The sequence below is a fragment of the Anomaloglossus baeobatrachus genome, chromosome 6, assembly GCF_048569485.1.
Source record: "Anomaloglossus baeobatrachus isolate aAnoBae1 chromosome 6, aAnoBae1.hap1, whole genome shotgun sequence".
NCBI classification, from domain to species: domain Eukaryota; kingdom Metazoa; phylum Chordata; class Amphibia; order Anura; family Aromobatidae; genus Anomaloglossus; species Anomaloglossus baeobatrachus.
The window spans coordinates 69,398,353-69,411,304 of NC_134358.1; the positions used below are offsets into that span (position 1 = coordinate 69,398,353).

Genomic DNA, 12,952 nt, shown 5'->3' on the forward strand with positions numbered 1-12,952 from the left:
GTGATTTCGTACAATCCCTACCTACAAGGATTGCTGTAATGTGCCAATTTAACATGTCGTAAGTAGAAAGAACTATTGAAAATAATTGAATTCCTTTTTTTTTTTCCACAGCCGGGGGCGAAGAGCTACAATGCGATAACTTAATCTCAAGTCAAGTAATTAAGAGTATGGAAAATTGTGTTATCTCCAGCTATTAAGAAAGGATTTTTAATTAAACACTAAAATACTCGGTGTGGATGTGCGATTGTAATGAGGTAGACGAGGTGGTCCCAAGGCTTCCATTCTGGCGTTACTTACAGATGTACCAGAGATGGGGGCTATCAAATGTAGCAGAGCTGAATTTGCCATATGGAAAATTTGAAGAGGCAAAGGTTACAATTCCGCCTCTGCTACATCTGTACTATGAAAGCCATCCACACTATGTATCAATGGAGGTGCAATACAACTATAGGCACGGATGTCTAAAACTCTAAGGCGAGACCAACCTGCCTCCACCTCGGAGCCCTGTTCTTCAAAATGGTGGCATTCCTCTTCTTCATGGGAACATGCAAAGCAAATGATAGGAGACAAACATGCACATGCAATTAGGACATTGGGTGAATAGAAACATACAAAACATGAAGACAACATGGTGACACAACACAACAGGACCAACACCGTCAACATAAACACCACTGGTGCCCGATGAGCTTTTATAATGGTATCCGTAGAGTTTCAGCCCAATGGTCATAGTGTTAAAGGGAATTTGTCACTCCCCAACTGCATATTTGGACACGCAGATCCTTGAAATGTAAATCAGTTGACACCTTTATATCTTCAATCTGTTGCTGCAGATCCCCCTTTTAATTCCTATGCAAGTAAGGTGTTAAGTTCTCCATGCCTGACAGAGCACTTCCCAAGCTGATGATGATAAAGATTGTTTCCCGCCCAGCACCAGCCTCTTTAACCTGACTGACAGCTCATTGACTGCGTGTGACGTCAGGTGCCAGGTCTCTTAGTCAAGGTAAAGTGGCTGCTGCTGGGCATTCTCAAGAGGCAGAGGCTTGGGAGGTGCTTTGTCCCCCCAGAACACTTAGTGTTTCATTTTAATATGAATTAAAACACACATTTCTCAGGAAAGCAGCAACAGATAAAAGTTATAAAGGTGCAATTGGATTTAGCTTTCATAGACCTGAATGCCCATATATGTGACTTGGTGTAGTTGAACTTTGATGGGGAAATTCACCTTTCCCCATCAAATATGAAAAAAAAAACCCTCAAGAGCAGTGCCTGGATCACATTACTACTGCAATAATACCTGAGGACCAGGTGCTTACACACAGTTATTGCAAATGATTTAACACCTATATAATTCTCCATGCTCCTATTTGTCACGCTGTAGATTGAAATTATATTTGGTAAGTAAGGTTAGGGCTAGAGTTTGCTCGGTGCTTTTGCTACATTATTGCACTATAGAAGTGAATGGGGTCGCAATTTGAAACTTGCACTACCGCAACAAGCAATTCACAAGAAATGAGACTCGGTTGGATTTTTTGGGGCTTGCTTGTCACTGTCATGGAGGTGTCGTAGTATGACCCCATTCACTTCTATAGAGCCAAGACGTAGCAAAGGCCCCGACCAAACATTGGTCACAAATAAAGTCACCATGTAACTCTATAGCCTTATAACAGTCACTGGGTCAGAATATAGCACATATCACTCGTGGTACAAGAGGAAAATACTCTGACGGACCATGCTGCAGCTAAACCAGGGATGAGCGCGTCGGCCCTCCTAACTTGTCTGTAGTACTAAATGCTTCTATTCATTATGAAATAACCCTTCTGGAGCAGGTTCTCTTAGGAATCTACCCAGGGATGTTCCTCCATTACTCCTCCTGGAAGTGCTCAAATAAATTGACTACTAGGTGTTACCATTCTAGACAATATATTGTGTCCCTCTACACAGAAAATTTCAGCACTGGACAGTTCCTGTCAGAGTTTATCGAAACACTGTCAAAGTGTAGTGCAATCATTTTGACCTAACCCCCGGTCCCCACAGATACCTATAGTACACAGGGTTCTGAAACTGGGACATGACTGCTTTGTAGTTCTTTAATTTACCAATGGATGGAGACACAGGGTATGTTCATCCTAAACACGTCCCTGTAGCTGCAGAGTCACACTGCCACTGTAACATGTATCCTTAGTACAGGTGAACAGACACACCAGTGTATGACAGACGCACGGGTGTATGACAGCCGCCCCTACAGTTGGAGAACTAAAGCTGCATATACTGCACAGTGGTCCTCTCAGTTGCGGACATATCATTGATGCAACCTGTGTGGCCACATAGGGGTCCATTTCTATCTCCAAATCAGGTGCAATTTTGCTGATTTATTAGCTCTTGGGCTGCAAATGGCCCATATATTGTTCTTGCACAGGGGCCCTTTCCTGTCACTGTTTTCTCCTGGGGTGATGCTGTAAATAAATGAATGACTAACTCCAAATGACAACATTTTGGCCCTGATTTTTACACTAGTCTTAATGAAGGAAGCGCTGGTGTAAGATGCATCAAATTCACTAAACGCTGAGCTTGAGTTTTTTAATGAATTTGGTGCATATTTCATCTATCATGTGTCACCACTAGTGATGTGTGAGTACTATCATGCTCGAGAGCTCGATACTTGTATCTAGTAATAAGTGAGCACTACCATGCTCAGGTGCTCGGTACTTGTATCTAATGATGAGCGAGCACTACCATGCTCGGTAATTGTAACTAGTGATGAGCGGGCACTACAATGCTCGGGTGTTCAGTACTCGTAACTAGTGATGAGCGGGCACTACAATGCTCGGGTGCTCTGTACTCGTAACTAGTGATGAGCGGGCACTACCATGCTCGGGTGCTCAGTACTCGTAACTAGTGATGAGTGAGCACTACGATGCTCGGGGGCTCAGTACTCGTAACTAGTGATGAGCGGGCACTACCATGCTCGGGTGCTCAGTACTCGTAACTAGTGATGAGCGGGCACTACCATGCTCGGGTGCTCAGTACTCGTAACTAGTGATGAGCGAGCACTACCATGCTCGGGTGCTCAGTACTCGTAACTAGTGATGAGCGAGCACTACCATGCTCGGGTGCTCAGTACTCGTAACTAGTGATGAGCGAGCACTACCATGCTCGGGGGCTCAGTACTCGTAACTAGTGATGAGCGGGCACTACCATGCTCGGGTGCTCAGTACTCGTAACTAGTGATGAGCGGGCACTACCATGCTCGGGGGCTCAGTACTCGTAACTAGTGATGAGCAGTCGGGATGCTCAGATGGGCTCGACTCATGTACCCGAGTATAATGGAAATTAAGAAGGAATTCTAGCATTTTTCAAGAAGATCTTTGGGAAAAATGCTTGAATTCCTCATTGCCTTCCATTATACAAGGTACAGGAGTTGAGCTCGTCAAATCGTTCGACTGCTCGTTACGAGCATCGAACACCCGAGCATGGTAGTGCTCATTCAACAGAAATTATGAGTACAGAGCACCTGAGCATGGTAGTGTCAGCTCATCACTAGTTACGAGTACTGAACATGAGCATGGTAGTGCCCGCTCATCACCAATTATGAGTACCGAGCTCCCGAGCACGGTAGTGCCCGCTCATCACTAGTTACGAGTACTGAGCATGAGCATGGTAGTGCCTGCTCATCACTAGTTACCAGTACCGAGCTCCTGAGCATGGTAGTGCCCGCTCATCACTTATTACGAGTACTGAGCACCCGAGCATGGTAGTGCCCGCTCATCACTAGTTACGAGTACTGAGCACCTGAGCATGGTAATGCCCGCTCATCACTAGTTATGAGTACTGAGCACCCGAGCATGGTAGTGCCCGCTCATCACTAGTTACGAATACTGAGCCCCCGAGCATGGTAGTGCCCGCTCATCACTAGTTACGAATACTGAGCTCCCGAGCATGGTAGTGCCCGCTCATCACTAGTTACGAATACTGAGCTCCCGAGCATGGTAGTGCCCGCTCATCACTAGTTACGAGTACTGAGCACCCGAGCATGGTAATGCTCACTCATCACTAGTTACGAGTACTGAGCACCCAAGCATGGTAGTGCTCGCTCATCACTAGTTAGGAGTACTGAGCACCCGAGCATGGTAGTGCCCGCTCATCACTAGTTACCACCAGAAAAAGATGTGAGCTGGAGTCTGCTGCATGTTTCTGGTGTAAATTATGATGAATTTGTCTGGCATGCTGGGCCAACTGAAAAGATTTGGCTTCAAGACATCAAAAATATCTTTTTTATTAAGAAAAATCGAGTTGCGTAATTTTTTTTGCAACATTTCAAGCAGTTTTACATCATTTTGATTAGTCGGCCCCTTTGTCTACAGAAGAATGTGTGGCAGGAGACAGACAGAGGAAATGCAACACTTACGCTATAGGATAAAACACAAATATGTAGGATTACTCAGAAGAGTAAAGTCTAGTAGATCTATTGTTAATAAAGGACATTACAGTCAATAGAAAACACTATCTAGAACACACACATCACCAACACAGGGCACCGCAATTGATATCATTAGATTACATTTCTATATCCGGTTATTCTAAGAGATTTCTCACGCTTCATCCACAAAACCGCATCGTCGATTGTAACCTACGCTCAGTTTTGCGGATAGAATAGCTGTAAAATGAAGTGACTGCATGTTTTCAGCCTTGTCGCACCACGGCCACTTTGTTTGGCTTCGGTCCGCATGTGTCGTGTAGACTTCTGCCTCAGCAAATCCGTCCGGAAATCAAATCAGCGACGAATTGTGTGGATTTATTTTGGCGTGTTAGCGTGGAATGATCTCTCTCAATTTTACTGAAGACCCCAATGAAAGTCATTGGTTTAACACCCGGACTTGCAAGGTTTTCTGCAGATTACTTGTAGATCCGTAGCAAAATCCGCAACACTACATTGCTGGCGGATTTATTTTGTACTCATTGACTCGTTACTCGATGGACAACAGAATTGAAGGGAGACAAAGACCAAAAACCACCAAAGTACGGGAAAGGTCTTCAACACATGGATGACTTTTCTTCAATGTCATCTACTTGCCCGTTGGTGTCATCCAATGTGGATCCTACATGTGCGAATCCAAGGGCTCATACTGGAATTGGTAATTCATGAATTCCCAAACAAGAAATGGCTTCAATCAGAATTTATTGGCAACCAGTAAGCCTAAGGGGTACTTTGCAGGTTGCGACATCGCTACTGCGATCTCGTCGGGGTCAAATCGAAAGTGACGCACATCCGGCGCCGGTAACGACGTCGCAACGTGTAAAGCCTAGAAGCACCGATAAACGATCGCAAAAGCGTCGAAAAACGGTGATCGGTGTAGTGTCGGTCATTTCCATAATTTCGCTGCAGCGACAGGTACGATGTTGTTCCTCGTTCCTGCGGCAGCACACATCGCTGTGTATGAAGCCGCAGGAGCGAGGAACATCTCCTTACCTGCATCCCGCCTGCAATGAGGAAGGAAAGAGGTGGGCGGGATGTTTACGTCCCGCTCATCTCCGCCCCTCCGCTTCTATTGGCCGCCTGCTGTGTGACGTCGCTGTGACGCCGCACGACCCGCCCCCTTAGGAAGGAGGCGGTTCGCCGGCCAGAGCGACATCACAGGGCAGGTAAGTGCGTGTGAAGCTGCCGTAGCGAAAATGTTCGCTACGGCAGCTATCACAAGAGATCGCATGTGTGACGGGGGCGGGGACTATCGCGCTCGGCATCGCTACAATCGGCTAGCGATGTCGCAGTGTGCAAAGTACCCCTAAGGGTGAGGGGACCTGGATAGCTGGCATGCCGCTAAACCTCTGCCCACCCGCTCTGGCCAATAACCGCATGATTTTCCAGAATTCAGGTTATGGCCTCCATGGGTGGCCATCGTTTCGGAGACGTGCAGCCGGCAGTCTTTGTGGTCTTACCCTCAAACCTTTTTCCCTTATTGAAAAGTATCAACCACCAGGCCTGACATTAAGATATCAATTGCAGTTGGGTTCATTTTGTTCTATTTCCCCCCTTTCAAAGGGGTAAGTGAAAACAAACCCTCCATGGTGTACAGACCTTCAAAAAGCTCTATCTCCTTGTCTCCATTTTCTAGGGAAAACAGAAAAGGGAACCAAAACACAAGGGTTAAAACAGAAGGTAAATTTGTAACAAGCACCAAGTAAACCAGATGGAATAAACACATCACATAGAAGAGTATGAATGGCGTGCGAGTCACTCAGGTTTAAAGGGAGCCTTTCTGTTGATTCATGATGCCCAAAACGCATGGGAACATGTAAGGAAGATTATATCTAGGTATATTTCTCTCTGAAAAGCAGAGAAAATATAGTATAAACAAGCTGGGGTCCATAGGAAAAGACTAGACTAGACTGGTGACGCCACCATATGGCTCTTCTCTGTACCAATTGAGTTGATTGACAGGCGGGAGACACCTGTCAATCACCTGGACTAAAGCAAAGAGAAGCTGGCCGAGGGCAGTGCAAGTCTCGTCCCTGGCCGGACCTTTAGGCTATGTTTTCTCTAGTGCTGTCAAATGCTTATTCTTGCTCTTAAAGGGAACCTGTCACCAGATTTTTCACTATTAAACTAAAAGTATCCCCTTCTGCAGCTCCTGGGCTGCTTTCTATGAAGGTGCACCTTGTGCCCTGACTCCGCTTCCAGACCCCAAAAATAACTTTATAAAATATGACCCCACGTATGCTCATTACCTGTGTGGCTCAGATGGGCATGCTCTTTCTCTGCTCCTGTCCTCCCCCCTTCCACTCTTTGCCGTCGTCCTTTCTTGATTGACGTGGATGACGCCTTCGTTATCATGCTCGTTGCATTTTCAAATCTCATGCCTGTGCAGTTAGGTCTGCTCGCGCAGGCGCAGTTCACTCTGCCATATCGCGGGCGGGCAGAGCAGAAACTATAGCTGCCCTTGCATGTGCTGGTGAGCTAAATGCGCAGGTGCGAGATTATGGTCTGGTATGAGGATGACGCTGGTGAGGTCATGCACTGCACTGCCCATAATCTCGCGCCTGCGCATTTAGTTAACCGACGCGCGTAAGGGCCGCTATATTTTCTGCTCTGCCCGCGATATGGCAGAGCGAACTGCGCGAGCCGACATAACTGCACAGGCGCGAGATTTGAAAATGCAACGAGCATGATAACGGAGGCGTCATTCCTGTCAATCAAGAAAGGAGGACGGCGAACAGAGGCAGGAGGGGGGACAGGAGCAGAAAATAAGCCCGCCCATCTGAGCCACACAGGTAATGAGCATACGTAACTGTCATGTTTTATAAAGTTATTTTTGGGGTCCGGAAGCGGAGTCAAGATGAACCTTCATAGAATGCAGCCCAGGAGCTGCAGAAGGGGATACTTTTAGTTTAATAGTGAAAAATCAGGTGACAGGTTCCCTTTAAAGCAGGGGTGGGGAACCTCCGGCCCGCGGGCCGTATGCGGCCCGCCATGACCTTTTCTGCGGCCCCCGGGCACATTCCACAGTCCACAGAGCTCGGGAGGCAGCAGCGTCTTGCTTGCTGCTGGCCCTTTAAACCCTGTATGGCTTACGTCCTCATGCTAGCGTGAGGACGTACTTTGTGGGTGGAGTTAGCGCTCAACTCGCTCTTTTTCCACAGAAGAGAAGCTACTACCTCAGCGTCCGACAGGTGTGTTTGTGCTCCCATGCCTGTGTGTGCCCCTGCACATCCCCACTGCAGCCTGTGCTCCGTGCAGCGTCTCATCCTCCTCACTCTCCCCCACGGCAGCCTGTGCTCCTCACTCTCCCCCACGGCAGCCTGTGCTCCTCACTCTCCCCCACGGCAGCCTGTGCTCCTCACTCTCCCCCACGGCAGCCTGTGCTCCTCACTCTCCCCCACGGCAGCCTGTCCCCCTGTGGCCTCCCCACGGCAGCCTGTGCCCCTGTCGCCTCCACACTGCTGCCTATGCCCCTGCGGCCTCCACACTGCTGCCTGTGCCCCCCTGGTATGTCAGAACCCCTAGCAATGTCCTTATATTTCTCCCAGCCCTCCCAAGTGATATATAATCCTCCCCAGTGATATATAATCCTCCCCAGTGATATATAATCCTCCCCAGTGATGTCTAGTCCTCGCAGCCCTCCCCAGTGATGTCTAGTCCTCCCAGCCCTCCCCAGTGATGTCTAGTCCTCCCAGCCCTCCCCAGTGATGTCTAGTCCTCCCAGCCCTCCACAGTGATGTCTAGTCCTCCCAGCCCTCCCCAGTGATGTCTAGTCCTCCCAGCCCTCCACAGTGATGTCTAGTCCTCCCAGCCCTCCACAGTGATGTCTAGTCCTCCCAGCCCTCCCCAGTGATGTCTAGTCCTCCCAGCCCTCCCCAGTGATGTCTAGTCCTCCCAGCCCTCCCCAGTGATGTCTAGTCCTCCCAGCCCTCCACAGTGATGTCTAGTCCTCCCAGCCCTCCACAGTGATGTCTAGTCCTCCCAGCCCTCCCCAGTGATGTCTAGTCCTCCCAGCCCTCCCCAGTGATGTCTAGTCCTCCCAGCCCTCCCCAGTGATGTCTAGTCCTCCCAGCCCTCCCCAGTGATGTCTAGTCCTCCCAGCCCTCCCCAGTGATGTCTAGTCCTCCCAGCCCTCCCCAGTGATGTCTAGTCCTCCCAGCCCTCCACAGTGATGTCTAGTCCTCCCAGCCCTCCCCAGTGATGTCTAGTCCTCCCAGCCCTCCCCAGTGATGTCTAGTCCTCCCAGCCCTCCACAGTGATGTCTAGTCCTCCCAGCCCTCCCCAGTGATGTCTAGTCCTCGCAGCCCTCCCCAGTGATGTCTAGTCCTCGCAGCCCTCCCCAGTGATGTCTAGTCCTCGCAGCCCTCCCCAGTGATGTCTAGTCCTCCCAGCCCTCCCCAGTGATGTCTAGTCCTCCCAGCCCTCCCCAGTGATGTCTAGTCCTCCCAGCCCTCCCCAGTGATGTCTAGTCCTCCCAGCCCTCCACAGTGATGTCTAGTCCTCCCAGCCCTCCACAGTGATGTCTAGTCCTCCCAGCCCTCCCCAGTGATGTCTAGTCCTCCCAGCCCTCCCCAGTGATGTCTAGTCCTCCCAGCCCTCCCCAGTGATGTCTAGTCCTCCCAGCCCTCCCCAGTGATGTCTAGTCCTCCCAGCCCTCCCCAGTGATGTCTAGTCCTCCCAGCCCTCCCCAGTGATGTCTAGTCCTCCCAGCCCTCCCCAGTGATGTCTAGTCCTCCCAGTCCTCCACAGTGATGTCTAGTCCTCCCAGCCCTCCACAGTGATGTCTAGTCCTCCCAGCCCTCCACAGTGATGTCTAGTCCTCCCAGCCCTCCACAGTGATGTCTAGTCCTCGCAGCCCTCCACAGTGATGTCTAGTCCTCGCAGCCCTCCCCAGTGATGTCTAGTCCTCGCAGCCCTCCCCAGTGATGTCTAGTCCTCGCAGCCCTCCCCAGTGATGTCTAGTCCTCGCAGCCCTCCCCAGTGATGTCTAGTCCTCGCAGCCCTCCACAGTGATGTCTAGTCCTCGCAGCCCTCCCCAGTGATGTCTAGTCCTCCCAGCCCTCCCCAGTGATGTCTAGTCCTCCCAGCCCTCCCCAGTGATGTCTAGTCCTCCCAGCCCTCCCCAGTGATGTCTAGTCCTCCCAGCCCTCCCCAGTGATGTCTAGTCCTCCCAGCCCTCCCCAGTGATGTCTAGTCCTCCCAGTCCTCCACAGTGATGTCTAGTCCTCCCAGCCCTCCCCAGTGATGTCTAGTCCTCCCAGCCCTCCCCAGTGATGTCTAGTCCTCCCAGCCCTCCCCAGTGATGTCTAGTCCTCCCAGCCCTCCCCAGTGATGTCTAGTCCTCCCAGCCCTCCCCAGTGATGTCTAGTCCTCCCAGCCCTCCCCAGTGATGTCTAGTCCTCCCAGTCCTCCACAGTGATGTCTAGTCCTCCCAGCCCTCCCCAGTGATGTCTAGTCCTCCCAGCCCTCCCCAGTGATGTCTAGTCCTCCCAGCCCTCCCCAGTGATGTCTAGTCCTCCCAGCCCTTCCCAGTGATGTCTAGTCCTCCCAGCCCTCCCCAGTGATGTCTAGTCTTCCCAGCCCTCCCCAGTGATGTCTAGTCCTCCCAGCCCTCCCCAGTGATGTCTAGTCCTCCCAGCCCTCCCCAGTGATGTCTAGTCCTCCCAGCCCTCCCCAGTGATGTCTAGTCCTCCCAGCCCTTCCCAGTGATGTCTAGTCCTCCCAGCCCTCCCCAGTGATGTCTAGTCTTCCCAGCCCTCCCCAGTGATGTCTAGTCCTCCCAGCCCTCCCCAGTGATGTCTAGTCCTCCCAGCCCTCCCCAGTGATGTCTAGTCCTCCCAGCCCTCCACAGTGATGTCTAGTCCTCCCAGCCCTCCACAGTGATGTCTAGTCCTCCCAGCCCTCCCCAGTGATGTCTAGTCCTCCTAGCCCTCCCCAGTGATGTCTAGTCCTCCCAGCCCTCCCCAGTGATGTCTAGTCCTCCCAGCAATGTATATTCCTTCCAGCCCTCCCCAGTGATGTATATGCCCTCAGCATCTCCTGTGATGTATATGCCCTCAGCATCTCCTGTGATGTATATGCCCTCAGCATCTCCTGTGATGTATATGCCCTCAGCATCTCCTGTGATGTATATGCCCTCAGCATCTCCTGTGATGTATATGCCCTCAGCATCTCCTGTGATGTATTTACAGCAGTCCCAGCTGACACAAACGTGGAAAAACAGTTGTGAGAAGCAATAAGATCAATATTGAATAATATAGCCGCACCAAAAACAAGAAGCTTCAGCCGCCATGATGAGTTAATTGTTTGACTAAGTATAGCAGGGTAATTTTAAGTTGATAGTTTTGTGCGGCCCCCGAAGGTTGGTAGAAAATTCCAAATGGCCCTCGGCATTAAAAAGGTTCCCCACCCCTGCTTTAAAGAATATGGACACCTTACCGGAATTTTTTTCTTTCTACTTAAGTACATGTTTTTCGGCATTTGTTAATCACTAAAATGTTGCCCTGTTCAGCTGTTAATAAATGCAGTATTAATTAACTGATAATCCATCGGTGAGCATGTTCTTCTTTTGTCTATGAGCTTCTCTCAGTTTATTCATGACCACAGCAAAGTTCCTCTCAACCTCGATGTGGTCTGTGGCCATAAATCCACAGAGAGGAGCTAAGTAAAAGACAGATAAAAGAATTACTAACTCCCAGTCAGTAGATCACTGATGGAATTATTCTTCAGCCATTAGGCTATGTCCGCACGTTGCTTTTTACCTGCTTTTTACCTGCTTTTTCAACTGCAGCGTTTAATGGCACAATGGTTGTGTTCTGCTCTTCAAGCTTAGTCTATGGGAATTTGGTTTTCTTGTCCGCACTTTGCAGTTCAAACTGCAGCCTTTTTGTTGCAGAACTTTGGTCAAAAACTCAGCTTTGCAGTGCAAAACCCAAATGGCAAAAACTACTGACATGTCAATTGTTTTTGCCATTTGGGTTTTGCACTGCAAAGCTGAGTTTTTGACCAAAGTTCTGCAACAAAAAGGCTGCAGTTTGAACTGCAAAGTGCGGACAAGAAAACCAAATTCCCATAGACTAAGCTTGAAAAGCAGAACACAACCATTTTGGCATTAAACGCTGCAGTTGAAAAAGCAGCAAAAAAGCAGGTAAAAAGCAACGTGCGGACATAGCCTTAGAGTAAGGAAACAGCTAATCGTTTTAATGGAGGCCATTATAATCTAAAATACATGCATTTGAGTTAAAAAAAACAAACAAAAAACCTTAAACATATCCTAAGATGAATGATGCAAGATGAACAGTTTAAAAAAAAAGCAAACACAAAAAAAACAAACAAAAAACCTATCTTGTAGTACTCTGTCGGGAGATGTTTATGCTACTTATGTTTCTATGTGGCCACCCTGTGGTTGTAAGTTGAGTTGCAGCCTATCAATGGTTTTAGAGCTGTAGCATGTTAAGAATGGGTATTGTACCAATTTTCACAAATAAAGGGGGAAATTATATTTAGTCTTCAACCTTTCTGTAAGGCTAGTTTCACACTTGCGTTGAATGGCATCCGTTGCATTGCATTGTGAGACGGATGCAACGGATGCGTTGCATATAGTGGCACAACGGATGAAACAGATCGTACAAAACAACGGAAAGCTTTTTTTTTTTTCTTTACAGTTTTACAGGCGGCAGACTATTGTGAACGATCAGCTGATCACCCGGCTGCCGGGCGCTCAAGCTGATTGCTCTCAAAAGCCGGCTGCCGGGCGCTCAGCTGAGCGCTCTCAAAGCCAGCTGCCGGGCGATCAGCTGATCGTTCGGCCACCGAGAGACAAAATAAAGTTTCTGGGATTTAAAAAAAAAAAAAAAAAAGATGAGTATGCGCAGTGAAAAAATAAAGGATTCCGCTGTTCAAAAAAGTTACATGCTGCGTTCCTTCCGCCCGGCAAAAGCAACGCAGCATCGGCCAGCGGAAGCAACGCAGGTACTTTTGGCACAATCTGTCATCCATACAAGTCTATGGGAAACAGCGGAATCCGTTAACGGATTCCGCTGTTTTCCAAAAGGGCGGATTGTGACGGAAGGTAATTAACGCAAGTGTGAAAGTAGCCTTACACATTGGATGCACAGCTTTTGTATAAGTCTTACCTCTGATAGCATCTACATATAGGTGCATCTCAGTAAATTAGAATATCATCAAAAAGTTCATTTATGTCAGTAATTCAATACAAAAAGGAAAACATATATTATATAGAGTCATTACACACAGAGGGATCTATTCCTACATATTATATAGAGTCATTACACACAGAGGGATCTATTCCTATATATTATATTGTCATTGCACACAGAGGGATCTATTCCTATATATTATATAGAGTCATTACACACAGAGTGATGTATTTCAAGTGTTTATTGCTATTAATGTTGAGGATTATGGCTTACAGCCAATGAAAACCCAAAAGTCATTATCTCAGAAAATTAAAAT

At 48.6% G+C, this 12,952-nt stretch overlaps 1 protein-coding gene across 50 annotated transcripts in view; it reads right to left on the minus strand.

Annotated features, from left to right (window-relative positions):
* Positions 1–12,952, minus strand: part of RIMS2 (regulating synaptic membrane exocytosis 2) — a 990,720-nt gene that overhangs the window by 201,503 nt on the left and 776,265 nt on the right. For 37 of the 50 annotated variants that reach the window (XM_075352970.1, XM_075352974.1, XM_075352971.1 and 34 more), the window contains one exon: positions 6,077–6,109. The exons of 12 other annotated variants lie outside the window; for them this stretch is intronic. In XM_075352970.1, the coding sequence (XP_075209085.1) occupies positions 6,077–6,109 (33 nt within the window). Of the gene's footprint in view, positions 1–485; positions 534–6,076; positions 6,110–12,952 lie in introns of all 50 variants that reach the window. One more of the 50 variants, XM_075353016.1, reaches the window with a different exon arrangement.